Genomic DNA, 20,913 nt, shown 5'->3' with positions numbered 1-20,913 from the left:
AAAAGTGTTATGAACTTTACTTTGGGTGTAAAGTCGGTGACCAAACAAGAGCCTGGGCCCCACATATCTGTTGTTTATCGTGTTACAGGCTTCTCATTGGATGGAAAAATGGCACAAGCCACATGCCATTTACTATCCCTATGATTTGGAAAGAACCCAAAGATCACTCTTCTGACTGTTATTTCTGCTTAACTCACATTAAAGGGATTGTGTCAAAATCAAAACATACAGTGGTGTACCCTAACTTACAATCTGCAATGAGACCAGTTCCACCACTGCGAAGAATTACCCATATCAAAGCTTCCAGAACATGTGACATTAGATGAAGAGAGTTCAGAGTCTGATGGAAGTAAGGAAGAAAAAAAGCAGATTTTGGTGATACAACTTTTGAACAAAGCAGTTCATCTGAGCCTCATTTACTGACTCAAGAAAATCTTACGATCTCATACGAGATTTAAAGTTATACAAAAAACAGTCTGAAATGGTTGCTTCCCGGTTAAAAGGATGGAATCTTCTTCAAACGAATACAAGATATGTAACCGTCATTCTGAATTAAAAGACTATTTTTCTGAAGAAAATGGCTTAATGTTTAGTAATGACATTTCTTCTCTTATGAAGACACTTTGTAATGAACATAACCTAACAAAATTGGGCTCGTTCATTGATTCCTCTAAAGTTAGTTTAAAAACTATGCTTCTGCATAATAGCAATAAATTTCCATCAGTACCTGTGGCTCACTCTGCTAGTATGAAAGAAACACATGAAAAATTTAAATTTATATTGGAAAAGCTTCAATATGTATATATATATATATATATATATATATATATATATATATATAATAAATATATATAATAATAATATATAAAAATATATATATATATATTTTTGTGTTCATTCCTGAACACAAAAATGTGAAACATGACCCATTGTGTAATCCTAAAAATGTGTATCTACCTCCATTACATATCAAACTAGGATTAATGAAGAATTTCGTCAAGGTCACGGACAATACTCCTGGTTTCATGTACTTAAAACAGAAGTTTCCTAAAATTAGCGATGCAAAAATTAAAGAAGGAATATTTGTAGGTCCACAAATGCGATCACTAATGCATGATGAAAAGTTTGAAGTACTATTGAATCCACTGAAGAAAGCAGCTTGGCAAGCATTCTAAAATGTTACTCAGTGTTTTTTGGGAAATCGAAAGGCGGAAAATTACCGTGATACTGTCAACAATCTTATAACATCTTATAAAAATTTGGGTTGTAATATGCCCTTATAAGTATACACTTCCTGCACTCGCACCTAGATTTCTTCCCTGAAAATCTTGGTGCAGTGAGTGATGAGCATGGGAAACACTTTCATCAGGAGATTTCAGCCTCGGAAAAGAGGTATCAAAGCAAATGGAATCCTAATATGCTGGGCGATTATTATTGGACCATCAAGAGGGATGCTCCACAGGCAAAGTATAGCAGAAAATCGTCATTTCTTACTTTCTAGGTGTGTCAAATGTTTGAATATTGTGTAGTTAAGAATGCAGAAAGTATTAAAATGTTTGAAATTATAAATGCCTGTCTCTTTGAAACCTTGCGTGATGGGGGAAAACCGATATCATATTTGAATTCAGGAGAAAAGACTATCAGAATCACCTATTTTTCTTCCTGAGAAAAAACTCTTTTTTTGTTCCCCTTTGTATTCGGCTACATACAATCCATAAAAAATCGCTCCATTCCAACACGGTGTGCAATTTTAGCTTTTAAAATCGTTGGTCTATATTTATTGAATAGATGAGTACTAACTGTTACTGTGAAATGCTGGGGAATTTACAATATCGATTTTAATAAATGAAGAATTTGACGATAGCTATGATTATAACAAGATGGCGCTAAGAGCCACTCTTTTTGACTGAGCTTAATTATTTAACGAATCTTGTTTTCAGGTCGTCTTATTTCGCGTTTCGGGGATATTTCTTAGCTGGCTCGCTTTCCAGTTATTTCAGCAGACAGACTTTTTTCCGTGAGAATCTCTCAAAAGTCGAGCTTTTCGATCAGATCTCGCACGATAAATGAACTGAAAGAAAAAATGCGTCACAGAATTAACATTATCACATATGATATTCTTCAAACTGTTATAGACAATTTTGTGCATCGTCTGAAAGAATATGGAAGCAATTTTTAAATTAAAGGTCTTCCAAATTTTCTGTTTCAAATTATGTATATACTCGTATTATACAAAAATCATTGTAAAATAAAAACGTCATTGCACTTTAAAATGAGTCATATTTTTGATCGACCTACATATTCCACATTTTAGATATCAGCATAAAAAATAATAAGAATAAATTAAGATTGGTTGTATATTAAAAACCAATAATACCAATTACAACAAATAATAATAAATCAATACTACCAATTCCGTAAAAAAAAACTACATAATGTTATTGATAGAGCCACAAACAATATTGAAAATAATGTTGACTTATAAAGAAAATTTAATCGGGTTAGTTTTACTTTAAAAAAATAAATACTAATTGTTATATATTTCCACAACTGCCCAAAAAGGAGTATAATGTGTAAAAAAATTCTTTAGGAACATTTACAACCATATAAATAAATATAAATTTAATTACGCTGATCATATTAAAGATAATAAACAAACATTTTCACGTATAGGTAACATCCAAATATTAGTAATGAATAACAATAAATTCAAATCACTGACTCTTGAGAAAATATATGCAGTAAAAAATAGCAACTAAAGTATAAATGTGGAACATGATGCATAGACGTCCGCAGGTCGTAATAGCAGCAAAATAGTTCATTTTATATCAATAATAGAGATAGTAAACATACCTCTCCAGTTTTTTTATATTTTAAATATGTTTTAAATTACATTTCCATATAAACGTTCGGATAAGAACGATCTCTGAGATGTATCCTGATATCTCTGAGAAAGTACTAAACTTATGGAAATATTCGAACACTAAGTGGAAAAATTAACTTATATAAATCTGAAAGGTGTGTTTTCTCCATGACAAAGTTCTTAATTTTAAAGTAAATAATATATAGAAACTGTCGAGGAAGAAAGATACTGATCGGTTTTCATATTTTGTGGCCAAATAAATCTCCAGTCTAAATGTCGCCGATCACTTGGGGGTCTGTTGCCAAGGATTCTGTCGAGTCTGATAAGTAGAGTATGAAAAAGAAATTGTAATTTCAACACGTCGGGACATCACATTCTTCATAATAGAAGAATGAAGAGGTCTTCAGAAGAAGAAGAGGGAGAAGAAGAAGAAGATGAAGAAGAAGGAAGACCCACTACTCGTCTCAACATCACGGTCTGGAGTCCGGAACAGAGCCCAGCAGAGATGCGTCCTGAAGGGCAGCCATAGCAGAAGCGGATGAAGAGCTTCTACATAACCCTTCCTCTAAAACTTACAATAAAAATTAACACAAATCAGCAATTGCGACTCCTCCGGAAAAGGGGACGCATTGCTCCCTCCATATAGTTAGTGCCCCGCTGTGGCGTATTCCTGCTAGCCTATAAGCGTTAGCACCGAAAGGACTTCAGTGGACGGTCTGAAGGGGAATTACGTCGGGAAGACAGGTTTCATAAGCCTAGCCTTCCGCGGTCGGCGGAAAGTAAAATTTCTAACATGTCGTTAGTAAATTGAAACGATTTATTGCCTCAAGTAGTTTAAAAATTGTATTTAAACCGATTGTTAATAAATTTATTTTTGTTTTCACAGGTTCATATATGCAAGAAAATAATGACAGTTATAATATCTCGCTTAAAGAAGGATACTTAGTGTGGAGTCCTAGTTGCCGTATACCGGATATCGACCCGTACCACGAATCTATTCGTTCATTAGTAAAAAAGGTTAGCGCAGTAAAATGTTCACAACTACCACCATTGACAAGAATATCGAATGATAAATTAATATACGATGATAAAATTGCACCGAAATATGCAGATAAACAAAAAATAACATGTTGTTACCAGAATATAAAACGTACATCTATCATTGGGAGAACGATGTCAAACCCGGACAACAGTATAAAGTAAGTTATTGTTACAGTATGTACTCCACCAGAATGATGGTACATTTCTTTCATCCGGTAGTAAATAAAAGAAAGGCTACATATATTTTTCTGTTAACCTCTACGAGCTGTAAATTTCGGCGTGTAAAAGCGACACTTTTACACGCCGATTACGACTTGATTTGGTCGCTAATCGAAAACATTGATGGCGCTGTATTATTACAGTACTTAGAACCGGTAATTTCATGCTAGGATTTTATAGTTGTTTTACTTAAATCTTCTATCCCGCCAACTTTCCTCCTCCAAATTCCTTCTCCATCGCTTCAGACATCCACTGCCTTGGAGGTTATCCACGTTTCCTCTTCTCGTCTGGAATCCAATCCAACATCTTCCTAGGCTATCTATACTCCTCCATTCACCGAACATGCCCTATCTGTACTCCTCCATTCTCCGAACATGCCCATACCATTGTAGTCTTTTTCCCTCTAAAACGTCAATCACTGTACCAGTTGCCCCGATTTTTCTTCTGATCTCCTCATTTCTCACGCACCATATTCTAGAAACTTCAGAACTCCTGCGCAGCACTTCCATTTCCACAGCCAGTAACCTTCCCTCATCTCTTTTTCTAATCTCTCAAGCTTCTGACCCATACAATAAAATGCTCCTAACAACACTCTTGTACAACCTGTACGTAATTGCTTTTCATATCCTTCCAGACCACCACAAAGAATTGCATTGCTGGATAGCCATCCATCCCAAAGCTATACAGTGATTTATATCTTTTCCACTATTTCCTTCCTGTGATAATATAGAGTCAAGGTACTTAAAGTCCTTGCATGCCTCGATGGTATTCCCATCTATAGTCAAGTCATCTTTAGCAGCCACTAAATACTTTACTAAAATTCATCTTCAAACCTCACTTAATAAAGGTTTCCATCAATTTTTTTATCATATTGCTATTATCAAACCAATCTAGTGCTATGATGAATAATATTTTCTCCATCCACCTCCACTCCCATCCTTTTACATCTTTCCGCCATTCTTCCAATACCTTATCCCAGTAAAGCTTAAACAGAATGGGAGAAAAGCAGCAACTTCGATGTAAACCCTTATTAAGTTTTATAGGAATCAAGTAAGTGCTTTTAAGGTGAGAAAACATCTGTCAAAGTTTTTTTGACAGTATTTATGCCAGTCATAAATTGCTCTTATGTAAGTCGGATGAAGGTCACACAATTACTAACAGCTTTGAACTATTTCTTCACTGGTACCATATTATAAGCTTTTTCTAGGTCTACGAAAATCATGTGGGTCTCCAAATTTCTAATTATCCTTTTACTCAAAAGTTGTATCAGGATGAAAATATCATCCACACATGACCTTCTTGCTGTAAAACCAGTCTGCTCCTCTCCAATCACTCTTTTCCTCTCTATTCTCGTTTTAACAATGCATCCACACAACCTCCTAGTAAACAATGTGACTCTTATTCCTGTATAGTTCCTACAGTCTGTTCTAACTCCTTTCTTTTTTATTGAAATAATATATGCCAATTTCCATTCCTTTAGCATATTTTCTGCCCCTCAATAAGACATCTATTAAAAATATTCTGCAATACTTCAATCACACACTCTGGACTATTCTTAATGAGTTCTATTGGAATATTTCCAGGACATGGTGATTTTCCACTTTTTGTCTGTCTTAGTGCCCTATAAATTTCTTTCATTACTCCACTCGCCACATCCTGCCTTCTATCACCAATATCAGACAACCTTACATCCCCAGTAAATGGTTCCCTTTCAGCATTCCCTCAAAATATCTTTCCCATTTCTCCATTTTAACCATTGACACATCTATTCTTCCACGGGTATCCATTCTCAAGCTCTTTACAACCTCCCATTCCTCCCTAGTATGACTGCCACACGTACACATCTTGATTCTGTCACATCTACTTTCCCACATATCACTTTTTGCATTCACCACTGCCTTCTTTACTTCCCTATTAAAATTCTTGTATATAACTTTCATTCCACAAAATATTTTCTAGTCAACCACCTCTCCTATTCTTTCTTCTTCTCCTTAATCAAGCCATCCGATCCTTCATTCCAACTTCACTGATTTGTTTACTTTTTCTTACGTCTCACTTGCTGCTCCATGAATACATTCTTTCAGTTGGCTATAATTCTCCTCCACACTCTCTGTCCATCTCTGATTAGTAATCATTTTTGTCAACCACAACTTATACAAGAACCTGACCGACTCCTGATTCAACTGCTTCAGCTTGTATCTTGAGTCTCTTATTTCAGTTCCTCCTTCATTCTCCTGGATTAACTAATACTATGTTTAAACTGTATACACACCTTCACTTTTAACAAGAAGTGATCCATTTCACACTCAGCACCTCTCAGCATCCTTTCATCTTCAGTATGTAACTGAAATTTCTGTCTCTGAATCAAATAATCTAAATCAATAATAGATTCAAGTTCTGAGTAGGCTGTATCCAAACATACAAGTGAATCTCCTTATGTTGAAAGTATCAGTTCATTACTAGCAATCCAAATGCTATGCACACATTAATCAACTTTCTTCCATTATCATTTACAATTTTATTACCAAACCTTCCATTGATTTCATCATGTTTCCTCCATCCATTCTGGCATTCGAATCCCTTAAAATCAATATATCTTTGTGCTGGCTTATTCTAGTAAGGGTATCAACAAAGATGTTCTCAAAATCATTCTTTGTATTATTATCTGCATCATCTATAGGATCACCACTATTGAGTGATCCCAAATCCTAAATTCCATTTTTAAAATCCTTTCACTTATCTCATCCCAATTCCTTATAGATTTTTTAAGAGCTTTCCTTACTACAACGGCCACCCCTGCCTTAGCTCTTTAATTCTTAGCAACTCCATTATAGAACATCAAATAATTACTGCATTGTTGATTTCCTTTAACCTTCTTCTTTACTTCAGTTATTGTTACAATATCAATTCCAAACCTATCCAACTATTGGAGAACCTCTCTCTGTTTTGTTCTAATCCCACTTAATCGCCAAACAATATTTGTAGGGTAAAACTTGTATCTGAACCGATTATATATTTACTAGTTGATTACTGAAGCCATAGGTGTTTGCTTCAATAACAATGGTGGTACATCCGATGATAAACGATAAAAAAATTAATGATCATGTCACATTCGATACTGAAAATATATCCCAATTCATTTTTGAGTTTTACTCGATGTCAGAAAGTTTATTTGATAAACTTTCTTGTTTAATTCTCAGAAAGTTTGTTTAATAACTTCAGTTTTCGTGTTTGTGTTTTTGTATTTCTTATTTTTTATTTTTCTGAATATCTATTTCTATGACAATTTATTCACTGTCAATTCCATTTTAAAAATTATTCTACTACAAACTGATACAAGACAGACAGAACAAAAAAAAAAAACAAATTGTAATTATGCAACTGGAAATAATTAAATAAAAAATAACCGAATTGTATAGAAAATTGGACTAGTAAACGAAAGTGCAGTAGCAGTGGAGACCTGACCTTATGATGTGTCTTACATATATTCTAAATTAATAAGGATAAAAAAAATCAATATTTTCTGAATCATTAATTTGTGGTCAAATTTAATATTACAGATTGCCAAGTATAATTTTATAAAATTATGAAAATACCTTTTTGAATTTTATTCGATCGGCAGTTAATGATTTTTTTTCTTGTTTTTAATTTACCATTAAAGGGGCGCCACTATAATTCTAATATGTAATAATTTATATTACATTTTTGTATTTAATGATTTTAATTTAAATAACCGTTAATTTTTACTCACATTAATGAGGTATTTGTGGTAGCCAGATGATTTTAAGCGGTCTAAAATCTCATCAAGACATCACCAGTCACCTTCTGACACAATTGAACTCGACAAGATATGATTGATAGTAAGCGGTGTCTCCTTGTATCTCAGTGCTTTTGTTTCACCATTTCAGGTTCTCTCACAACTTTTCAATGGTTTGTGTATGCGCACCGGGGGAAAATTTGTGCAAATCAGGAAAATATGCAATCATTGTTCAAATTATTTTATCTTTTTCATCCCTTTCAAGGTCGAATTTCAGAAAATTTTTGAAACAGTTTTTTACACCAAAAATCAAGTTGGTATCTTCTCTATTTTTTACTAAGTAATTAAAAAAATGGTAAATTTCATTGTTACTCCATTTTAACCTTTTAAACTCGAAATTTCAATAAATCCTTTCTTAATGTGTACTCACACCGTAAGAAGAATGTGTATACAAATTTTCTTCAATTTATCTTCAGTAGTTTTTGCTGGGCATTGATTATGAATGGCTCACGACATGTTATTGTTATTCTATATATATATAAAAATTAAATTTGATCTTGTATATGTATCTTGTATTGTGTGTGTATATATATATATATATATATATATACACTCACATATTTATTATAAAAACAGGCACACAAAATAAATTATGAACTATAATTTATTAAGCAATTACAGTTTACATTAAGAGATTAAAATGATGTGACAACTACTATATGGTACTTTTTTTATTACTCATATCATCAATTTTATACACTTAACAAAATTCTTTGAACAGCTTGTCAAAAATAATATTTCATAAAACCATTACTAGAACAAATGTCTAATTTTTTTTTTTTAATTTTTTTGTTGATATTACTATTTTATTTTTAACAAGGTTTTTCGTAGATTATTTTAACACGTGAGCAGCAACAAAAGTGCTACGTAATTAAATGTAATCATATTCACCTATCATATCATAGCAAGTAGAAGTAGTTTCTATTTATATCTTTCTCCTTGAATTCAAAAATGTTTCTATCACCTTAGTTTTCAAGTTAACACCTGTTCAGTGTCATGTATGTTATGGAAATTATGTAATTATGTTTTGGTATTGTTCATTTATAATGCATAAATGAATAAAAAAATTTTATTGATTAAGCATTTAATAATGATTAGTTTTCATAACTGCTGGACGTTCAATTCTAAAATGAGTCAGAAAATGGCTTTCTTAGGCTCAGTCACCATTTTTTGTCAAAGTGATGTCACATCAACTTTTTTTTTTTTAAAGTGAATTCCTCCCACTTTTTATAATCCGCTTCCTTAGCTTTTATAATCTCAGCCACAAATCTCTCTATTATCTATCAACCATTCCTTTTTGCCTCTCAGCATATACTTTTTTGTAGTTTCTGGGGCAATCTCTTGTATGTTATATCTTGCTTTTAGACCTTCCCAACATGTACATTCAAAAAAGGTGTGGCAGGGAGTGTCCTCTTGACTGCAGTACACACAATTTGGGAGTTCCCTCCTTCTAAACCTGTGTAAGTATACACCAAATTCTCCGTGACCGGAAAGGAATTGTGATAGGTACCCCATGTCACCATGTTTCCTCTCCAGCGATGGCCCTATCTCAGGATAAATCAACAGTAAAAAAAATTATATAAACAAATAGAAAATTTTGGCCAAAAGATGTTACAATGCGAAAAAAATAAACAATATTTCATTATAATTCATTATAATATGACATATTGTGTTATAATGCAATATTCCATTTGTTTACGTAAGTTTCAGGTAATCACTGATGAAGATCGCGGCTTCTAAATATAATTCAGAGCCAAACTGAATGTCTTTAGGCGATTAATTTTTTTTTTAATACAGATAAGATAATCTTGATTAGCAGTAAAAATGTTTACCCCCAGTAACAACGAGCATAATTTCTTATATTCTTAAAAATGCTTCATCATATAATATTTAAAATTATTTATGTCAGAAATAATTCTTTTGTAACATATTGTCGTTCTTTTTTCCAGTTTAAGTCCGTGTACAGAATTCAATAAAACAGTAACGCTTCAAGAAGATGAAGAATATATTATGGTTAAGTGCCACGTACCTAAAAGGAAAGGCAAAAAGGAAGTATACGGTAACGTACACGCGAGAATAATTAAAAAACCATCGATCGAGTACAAGTTAAAACACGATGCATCAACAGAGGATAAATTAAGTGTACTTTTTATGGGTATCGATTCAATATCTAGATTAAATTTATTAAGAACGATGCCAAATACAGTTTCATTTTTAAAAGAAAATGATTTTATCGAATTGAAAGGGTATAATAAAATCGATGACAACACTTTCCCAAATTTAATAGCGATATTAACCGGAATGACAATAAAACAGTTCGGAAAAAAGTGTTGGAAAAATAGAGATAAAGAACTGGATGACTGCCCATTATTATGGAACAACGCATCACGATTAGGATATTTAACGGCTTACGTTGAAGACGAACCGACGATGGGAACATTCAATTATCATAAAAAAGGGTTTAAAAATTCTCCGACCGACTATTATTTTCGTCCGTTCATGATAGCCGCTGAAAATTACATGAAAATAAAACGAGTCGACAGTTTAGAAATCTGTCTGGGTCCAGAACTGACCGGAGATATTATATTAAATTACGCTAAGGATTTTATTAATCGTTTTAAAGATACGCTGCACTTCTCATTATTTTGGATGAACAGCTTCAGTCATAATAATGTTAATACACCGTCATCGATGGATAAAAACATGTTGAATTTTTTTACCGATGTATTTTATAATAATGAAACTATTAATTCGACCGCGATCATCTTTTTAAGCGATCACGGTATGCGATTCGGAAGGATACGTGAAACGTACGTCGGCTGGTTGGAAGAACGTTTACCGTTTATTTGGATATGGTTACCGGAGTGGTACAGGAATAAGTATAAAGACAGATATAATAATTTAATAATAAACAGCAATAGATTAACTTCACCTTACGATCTACATTTAACAGTAAGAGATCTAATCGGTATAACAAATAATGAAAATGAAAAAAATTATACCTCGGACGCATGTCCTACTTGCGTTTCGCTGTTTGAACAGATACCTTGGAATCGTAGTTGTGAAAACGCCGGAATTACTGAACATTGGTGTACGTGTTCAGAATATCGAACACTGTCGAATCAAGGCGTTTTAGTCAGAGCGATGGTTCATTATGCCGTGAAAGAAATAAATATCATACTACAGTCTGCCAAAAACTTAACAAAAAATGACACAAAATGCGCTAAACTAGGAGTTAAACGGGTATTAACTGTAAGAAGTATGTTATACGATAAACCGGTTGGGCATAACGACTACGTCGTAATATTTGAAACTTTACCGGGAGCGTCTTTATTTGAAACAACAATTAGGCACGATAAAACGTTTCAAATAAGAGACTCTATAAGTAGAATAAACGGGTATTTATCTCAAAGTACTTGTGTGGAGGACCCCTATCTCAAAAAGTATTGTTTTTGTACCAAAAAAGTTAATTCATAATAATTTGATACTTATCAGTACGCTTTTATTTATTTATATTTAAAACGGACCGAATAATCCTGGACTTCACAATAAAAAAAGTAAATATATATTGCCTCTTTTATTGTTCATTAGTAAAACTGAAACAAAGCTACCGTTAACTGAAAAATACTACATTAAAACTCAGTTACTAAATATAATTTTCTAAGTTAAGTGTAATAACGATAAGAGTACCTTATAGTTAAGTATTTGTTACTAACTGAATTTACAAGAACAATTAATCGATTCGGTAAGTAACAGTTCCTCTTTGCATTACAGACGATCGTAATAACACTATTGATATTAGAAAGCCCTCTTAAATAAAAGTACTTGAAAGTCTTAAATATTTAATGTATAACTTATGATTTCGTATGGAATGTAGCAATTTCTCGAATAAAAAACACACACAAATAATCCACAATGTATACTTGTAAAAGTAATAATGTTATGTAATTATTGCGATTGCTATCTAACAAGTAAAAACAATGGAAGCAATATATCGAACATCTAAAAAGTACTTACATTGATTCATTAGTTGTATAATGATGTTACATTGATACATCGTCACACATAATTATGATGTACATCGTGATTATCAAATCACGATGTACAATGATAATCATCAGTTTTATTTTTATTTAGTAAAAACCCACTTCTCCATAAACGAATTAGCGTACACCACAAACAGATCGTTGTCACTAGATATTTGGCGTGAAACTTCTAGCGTGTCCAACGTACGTCTTTATGATACAGTGAAATCTCCGCAAAACGGAACCTCTTCAAAACGAACGGTTTCTCAAGTTCCGATTTATTTTAATAGAAATAAATCTCTTCGAGACGGAAAACTACGCATTACGGAAAAAGGAAAAGAAACATTGATTTTACTTTTAATTTCACCTGTTAAATTTATCCCGTATGACAAAAAGGAAATAAAGAAACGAAATAGCTGTAATAAAGTAAAGCGATTAATAAATTGTGCACAAATCACGATTTGTAAAAAATAATAAATGCTTTAATTGTTGTTTAGCACAAGATAACGCCTTTACATTTAAAGCTCCTACTTCCGGCCTATGAGCCTACGGTCAGTATTCCATGTGCTGTATTTTGTTAACAACTTAATCGTTTCTTAGAATTTCTGTACATATCAATTGAGAATAAATTTATTCCCTGCCGTGAACACCGTGATTGGAAGCAGTAATAATCATTTTGTCGTGAGCGTTTATTGTTCTAGTTTCACGTTTTGGTTGTTCCAGTGATAGTTCATATGTTTTAGAGTAAGTCTATTTCTTATTTTTTAAGTGTAATTTTCAAGTGAAATATAACTAACTTGATGATAGAAATAATTGTTTATATTTGTGAAATACAGCATTTCTGAATAAAAACAGTTACTTTTCACTGTGTAGTTACTACCTGTGTAGACTATTACTACAGTGTAGTCAAAATTTATCAGTAAGCAGTATAATACGTATTCTCTAAAAATAACTTATTTCAGTTTCTAGTTTTTAAAAACTACCGAATGATGTAGTCTATTCCGGTACATATATTACCGGAATATTCCGAAAGTATATCGTATAACAAGGTGTACTGTACTATTAAATAATATTATTTTCTAAATTCAAGAAATCGAAGTATATTTTTATGAGTTGTGTTGTATTTTTTTGCGCTCTAGTTCATGCGGTTTTCCCACTACTATATTTTACCGCCGTAGGCAGTCGTGTTCCTACCTACCGCCTAAGGCCGGCCTCTTCAGAACGGATTTCTTATTTGGTCCCATCAGATTCCGTTTTGGGGAAGTTTTACTGTACAATGTAATTGAAACGAAGTGACGTGTTTGTAACTACAATATGTAAACGTAAATTTATAGTAACGATTTATTAATGTCCTTAATGTTTATATTAACGCCATACATTTTCTGCAGTAAATATATTTATCTATATACGCGAGTACTTAATCAGTTCTTAATTTATCCGCAACTGCCCTCAAGTAATGTTTCAGAATTGAATTTTACGGGTAAAAAAAAAAAAAAACATATTTACTCAACCGTAAAAATATTATAAAATACGGTTTTAATTATATCAGAATTAATATTACTTGATCATAAACATCTAAGCTTTACCTGTAATAAGTACAGTTTAAGGATCGCTGTAGTTATGTTCATGAAATCAAAATTCCATTATCATTTGAGAAAGCTTGGTAAGTAATTTCACCGAACAAAGTAAAGAGTTATTTAATTTGAAAGATTAAAACTGACCCATAAAATGATAAAAAAGATTTATTTCTTTAACCTTAACTGCTGCTGGATGTGCTCACCAAATAATATATAAAATTAGTATCCATTACAGCTAAGGTAATACATATACATATAAAAATTATACAAATGAATTTTTGTTAGGAAATTGCATTGATTTTTTTTCATAATTTACATTTCATATAATACTGAACCAGATTTCTGATTACCTCATTTATTGTTTCACATCAGCAGGAATATTTCAACCGACTTTAACCAAAACGTGAAGAATAAATTTATTTTACCTTTTTTTAAAATCTAGGTAAGTAGCAAATATTACTGCTTCTAATTTTGCTAAATTAATTTTCAAAGATAACTTTGCAAAAGCGACATTGTTGTGTAATGATACCATGAGAATTAAACTTTTTTCTCTGCTGAAGAATGCATCACAAAAATTAGTGCTTTGTTACCATGATAAGTAAACTCTACTGGTTTGTAATTGTTCATATAAAATTTTTCTTTGCCATTTTGTATTTGTTAGATTCTTCTTGGCTATAAAAAAATTTCTTTAACTACGTAATTTATTATTAAACTTTTTAAAATAAATCACTATAATATACAATTGTAAATAGAGTGATCACAAAACTAATGTATTTAAGTTAATGAATTTACTAGTAAAATTTTATAAAACCAGGTCAGCATTCATTAACCCACCGGGTTGGTCTAGTGGTTAACGCGTCTTCCCAAATCAGCTGATTTGGAAGTCGAGAGTTACAGCGTTCAAGTCTTAGTAAAGCCAGATATTTTTACACGGATTTGAATACTAGATCATGGATACCGGTGTTCTCTGGTGGTTGGGTTTCAATTAACCACACATCTCAGGAATGGTCGAACTGAGAATGTAAAGACTAACACTTCATTTACACTCATACATATCATCCTCATTCATCCTCTGAAGAATTATCTAAACGGTAGTTACCGGAGGCTAAACAGGAAAAAGAAAGAAAGGTCAGCATTCATTAAAGGGAAACTGGTGCTAAATTTTTTAATGATCTTCTGACTGTAAATTTTAATAAATGTTCATATTGCACAGGTTTGTAATTTCAATAATATTATCACACTAAATAAACAAGAATATGTAAATATATCTTAATTGATTTAAGGTAAAGTAATCGCTCCATATTATTAAATAAAAAGGAAATGCAGGTGTTCATAGATTCATACAACCCATATTTTAAAATAAATTAAATTTATTGATATAATTGACCGATTTAATTTATATAATAAAACAGATTAAATAGACAACAGGTTACTATTTAAGTGTTTCATTTAAATCTGCATTCAGTTAGTGTGTTCAGTTAAAGTAGCATTCAAATTGATCAGTTTTGTAAAAAGATTATAGTTTATTATACTTGTAATTTACTGATACGTAACATTCAACTGTGAAAAAAATGAGTCCTCTTACTCTTCATCGATTAAATGCAGACTAGTCATTAATTTTCAAAAAATGCAAAGGAATTTCTGAGACAAAATTGGGGATTCTTAGAACTCTATTCTCTATTATTTTAGCTGTTAATGTATCTATCACAAGCAAATAACAGTTACCTGAATTAAAGCTAGATAATATCTGACAAGGCAAATAATTTTCTAACATTTTCTTTTATTAAATGTGCTATTTGACTAGGTACAGTTTTTTAACTATCACAATAGCTTTTGATAATTGTTTTATAGGTCATAAAAAGATTAACAAATATTATTGTGATTAAAAAGTGACAAAACCATGAAAGTGGATTGGTTCTGCATGTTAATATCAATTACCATGTAGGAGGTTTACGATAAATATTTAGATTTATATACAAATGAAAAAAATATTTCATTAAAAAATACAAATTACTTGTTGCAAAAAATATATATTTTAAAAAGTAACAGCAAGAATGAATGAATGATTTAAAATATGTTGAAATAAATATTGAAGAAAAACTTTTGGAAAAGTCACTGAAAGCCATTACATAACCGGGCATAGCGACCATGATAAAATAATGTATATTATCGAGTAAATATGATGAATAATGAATATGTGACTCCTCATACTGAAAAAATATTTGCTTCATTATGTACAATATACAGTAGTAAAAAAAAATTCTGGTTTAATTGTAAAACTGATCACATCAAACAATTTTAATGTCAGAGGTCACGTAGATCAGACTGATATACAATGTTGTGTAAATGGCTCATTTAAGTGGCTTTTGAATTATCAGGATCATTACAGCAAATTCCCACACTTCTTTAGTCAAAAAAATGCTTCAGAATTTAAGATATAATCATGCAAATTATTTTTAAAGAAAGATCCATTGCAATAATATAAAATAACTGTTTTATAATATATATAAAATAATAAACTGTACTTGTCTACAAGTGGATTGTAGCTTTTACTGTCTAAGTATTCATTAAAACAAGAGGCTAAAATTTGCCTAGGTAGATAGTGTTTGATTTAATTAACAGAAATTTTATTTGCTTGCAACATATCCAAATCACCTTGTGTATACATACTATTTTGGAACAAAACATCTGAACCATCTACAACACTGAAGTTGTTATAATGACTGATTCACAAAGTTCATGCATGACTTTAATTTGATGTGAGTGTAACTAAAGTTTCATTGTAGCCATATGAGGACTGAGAGAAAACATTGAGGCTGAATTAGTGAATATGTTGCCTGTTCTAACAGTGTGAGACCACAGATTCAGATGGAGGTGTGATATCAGTGTGATATATATATATCAGGTGTGATATATATCAAACAAAATAATCACTTCACTTGTAGAACCTTGTAAAAAATTCTTTTTAAGGGTAGAGTATGTTCTGTGTTAGTTTTTTGGTTTATGTGACTTTATGAACCCTCATTATTGTTGTATGTATGTTGGATGTAGGTCATGCACATATAATAAATATATATATATATATATATGTACTATACTGCAAAAGAGAAATTTAAAAACAATTATTATTTTATTGTGAATAAAAAAACTTGTATTATTAATATTAATTAAAAATACAAGAAAATTCAGTTATACACAAACAGAAAATTATTCATTATATATTTATTTAAGTAAAATTTCAACTTATATTAATGTCAAATGATGATAGGCTTTAAGTATTTTGTATATAGCGTGTGAATATGTTCTAATCATATTTTTAAATGAGATTTTTTTTAATAATATTGATGTGTATTAATTAAAGAAATATTAAAAATTCACTAGTTTGGAATGTTTGGGACTTAAGACTGGTTGGAATTAAATGAATTTTGTATAATGTTATTTCTACACAGGAATGTTATGCAATAAAAATTATTGTATAATTTCATCAAAATGACCAAAGAAAGAGTCAGATATTTTATTTTTAAGCAAAAAAATCATATTTGGATTAAAATTAAATAAATGTTAGATAAATGTTAAGTAAGAGAAATTAAAAAATATTTTTGTTCTTATGTTCATTAGAAAGTAAAAAAAAAGAATGAAAGTATTTCTTGCTCTCCCCTCTATTTTACATTAATAGAAAACATTTAAAATATAAATCTTCCAAATTTTCTGAATTTGCATTGGCTTTAGATAGAAGAGTAGAGTCAAGATAGCGCAGTACTACATGACTGACCTTTCAAACAAAGGATTACTACTTTGAATGCAACTCAGACTGACTAAATTTTAATTCAATTAATTAATGCCTCTCAAAATAAACTAACCTATCTGTAACAGATGTCTCATATTTACTGATGGGGTAATTAAAGTAGTAGTAAGATGTGTGTCAGCCAAATCATCTTTTTACTTGCTATTGGTTGTTGAAATTAGGTAGCCAGACTTGTTTCATCACTGTCTCTTTATTGTTTAAAGCTTTTTGTTCAAAGGATATCTTTTAACTGTAGATGTTGCTGCAAAAAAAAACTGTCTAGATGCTAAGTTCATACTTTGGGACAGAATTATTTTATTTATTAATTTATACTTTTCTAAGTTCATACTTTGGGACAGAATTATTTTATTTATTAATTTATACTTTTCTAGGTATTAGTAAACTGTGTTACAACAAAACGAATGTTTGATATCGCTAACAAAAATTACCCTCTTTCTGATCTGTTTAATGTTTGAAAGTACCTAGAGACAAAAATACTAAATTATAGGTTAATTGTATTTAAATTTGCCTAAGTGTGTGTGTTTTGGCATCTATTCAGCTTTATTGGACAAAAACATTTTTAACATAAATAATGCGACCTTGTATGGTAGTAATCATTAGGGGACTGTTTTGTTTTTCTTTTTTTGTATTAAGAGGAATATACTGAAGAGACTAAATATATCATAAGGGGTGGAAATTAAATTTTAATTATGTGTTTATTAGGTTCAATTAAAATTAATACTATCAGAAAAGAACCATGAAACATTTATATTTAAAAGAATTTGCTTTTTGCAATTTTTCAACCTTTATCAATGGGTGGAAAGGACACCTATGCTAACCCTTAAAAAATAACATTTTTTTCTAAATATGAGTGCATAAAACATTCTTTTTTTTTACATATGAGGCATTACCAGATTGATGTAAGTTCCAAATTTATCATAGGGATAATAATTAAAAAACACTAAAATTTTTAAAAACGTAATTTTTAATTTCAATTACCTAAAATACTTTCCTTTAAACTTTATTATACAATACCTTATGGCAAAGTCCATTGACAGTCTTGAATTTGTGCAAATATTATTTCATTTAATGGTCTAATATATTAATCTAGGACCTACAGGTAAATTTAAAAAAAAACTGGAGGGTAGGTTAATAATTATTTTAATAACTTAGGAGGTCAAATTTTAAGCTTTATTAAAATTTCAAGAAAACTTAACAACATTGTTACTAGCCTTTTTTTTTTTTTGGGTGTAACACTTCTGTTACTCACCTTATTTTTAACAACACTTTTTTATGTAACTACTGAAAACTACCTGTTTGTAGTGAAAATGTTTTGACTCAAGTAAAATAAATTTGATATATTAGGATTAAATTCTACTTATAATATTAATCTTATAAATTCATTTACAATTAATTATTTCCAAGCAGTCTGATTACCTAAAATCCAAATTAGTGAAGTCTACTAATAATCACAATTTATTCTATAAACACATTTTTTCTTTCTTATGAAGCATGAAAAATACAACATAAACCATACAGTCTTGATAGTTTTCATGTAATAAAGTAACTCTCCTTTTATTGTACGATTTGTACAAACTCTGGTACAATTTAATTTTCTTTACTAAATTAAATTGTGTCATAATTAGACTCGATCAAATCATAACTGAGAAATCTTATTATGGAATTATTAGCATCGGAATAAAATTACCAGACTGTGATCCATGAGACTTTCTATATAGAAAAACAGTTGGTCACTTGAAGGCATATTTTTTAATATCCTGACTTACAAAAAATTAAATGAAAATTAAAATGATGAGACTAGGAGTAAAAACAAATCTGAAGTTAGTTAAGTTTTGGGATTGAGTAATTTTTTTTTAGCATTATCCTATAATTAAAAAAATAATACAGCTCTTTTTTTTACCGATATGCGATAAAAAAGATTTATTGACTCCTCAGATTTGATGGCTAAGTATAAGCTATCAAATCTGAGGAGTCACTTGGGTTAAAAAAGTGATAAAATATAAGTAAATATTTTTAATACGTAAAATATATAATTATGGCAATTTTTCAAATCTAAATATTATTTTAAACTAAATTACAACATAATATATATAATACTATTTAGCCAGATTGGATTCTTTGGGGCTTTGAATAAACAGTTATTTAATTTTTCATGAAACATTAAAACCCCATTTTTTACCATAATTTGGCCTCATTTTTTAATTCAAATCCTTAGAATATTTTAAAATACACATGTTAATTAAAATTTAATTAACATTTAAAACTTTAATTAAAATTTTTTCAAATCAGAAAATTAAGATTTGTCGTATTTACTCTCAGTAAATTACAGAATGTAGATTATAGATTGATTGTTTAGATGCATGTGTGTAAAGTGTTGTAGCCACAATAAGACACTGAACTCACCCATCCCTATTTTGTAGGCCTATTTTCTTCAAAATTTATTTTACTAGAAAGTAATGTCTTAATTTATTATTTATTAATATATATTAATAATACATATCTTCCTTTCTTCATTCATTCTGTAATTTTTTAGAAAATTAAGCTGTTTCTCCTCTAGAGTTCTTCCCGATTCCTATTTCTTACTTATCATATTTCCTATCTGCCTAATTATATACTGCAATAGTCTATCAAAATTTTTTGTTTTTTTAAAGTTTATTCTCATATAACAAATACTATCAATCTATTAATACAACTAAATAATCTAGTAATCAGTGACGTTAATCAACCAACCAATGACAAAAAGCAGCAAAGGCAATGTACTCATGAATTTAAGAATATTTATAAATTGTGACAATAAGTAAAATTATGATAAATCAAAAATCTTTATTCTGATGCTTGTATGCATATGCTTATGTGTATACACACACACACACACACACACACACACACACACACACACACACACACACACACACACACACACACACACACACACACACACACACACACACACACACACACACACACACACACACACACACACACACACACACACACACACACACACACACACACACACACACACACACACACACACATGTACATTTATATTTTTTAATACTCTGTAATTTTTTGGAAAATATTTAATTTATTACATGAGCACCACTTCAAATTTGTTTTAGTTAAATATTTAAGTAGAAGCACGTTTGAACTGTGCAATTGATCAGGAATTAAAAAATTGTATAAGATGAGTCAAGCATATTTCTGTTATAATTTGTAATTGTGAATCCGGTTGTCATATAAAGGGAAATTTACAGCAACAAATTTTCTTTTATCTTCTCTCAATCTTAATAATCAGCTAAAAAAAAACTCTGTAATGCTGTTATTTTAATATTTTATTAAATTTATTTTAACTTTATTTTTTATATCTAGTTTATCGAATAATTTTAATTTATGAATTTTTAAAATATAGCGTTATTGATACGTGATAAGTTTACCGAGCACGTGATGGAGCTCGAACTAATTTTTACGTATTTTTTAGTATGACATAATAACAATATTAATAAATAAAAATAATTATAGAAAAATATAACTTATACAATCGGTGAGAAAAAAAATTGAAACGG

At 30.4% G+C, this 20,913-nt stretch overlaps 1 protein-coding gene across 1 annotated transcript in view; it reads left to right on the top strand.

The window, feature by feature from the left end:
* The window catches only part of LOC142324042 (uncharacterized), a 111,078-nt gene extending 94,346 nt beyond the window's left edge, over nucleotides 1–16,732 (top strand). Inside the window, exons 3-4 of the mRNA XM_075364634.1 lie at nucleotides 3,750–4,062; nucleotides 9,890–16,732. Coding sequence (XP_075220749.1) covers nucleotides 3,750–4,062; nucleotides 9,890–11,417 — 1,841 coding nt within the window. The 3' untranslated portion in view covers nucleotides 11,418–16,732. The remainder of the gene's footprint in view (nucleotides 1–3,749; nucleotides 4,063–9,889) is intronic.
* Nucleotides 16,733–20,913: the final 4,181 nt, after the last annotated feature.

This window comes from Lycorma delicatula, chromosome 4 (assembly GCF_047948215.1).
Source record: "Lycorma delicatula isolate Av1 chromosome 4, ASM4794821v1, whole genome shotgun sequence".
Taxonomy (NCBI): Eukaryota; Metazoa; Arthropoda; class Insecta; order Hemiptera; family Fulgoridae; genus Lycorma; species Lycorma delicatula.
Note: the sequence above shows the minus strand (reverse complement) of the source record. Positions and strands in the feature narration are given on the sequence as shown.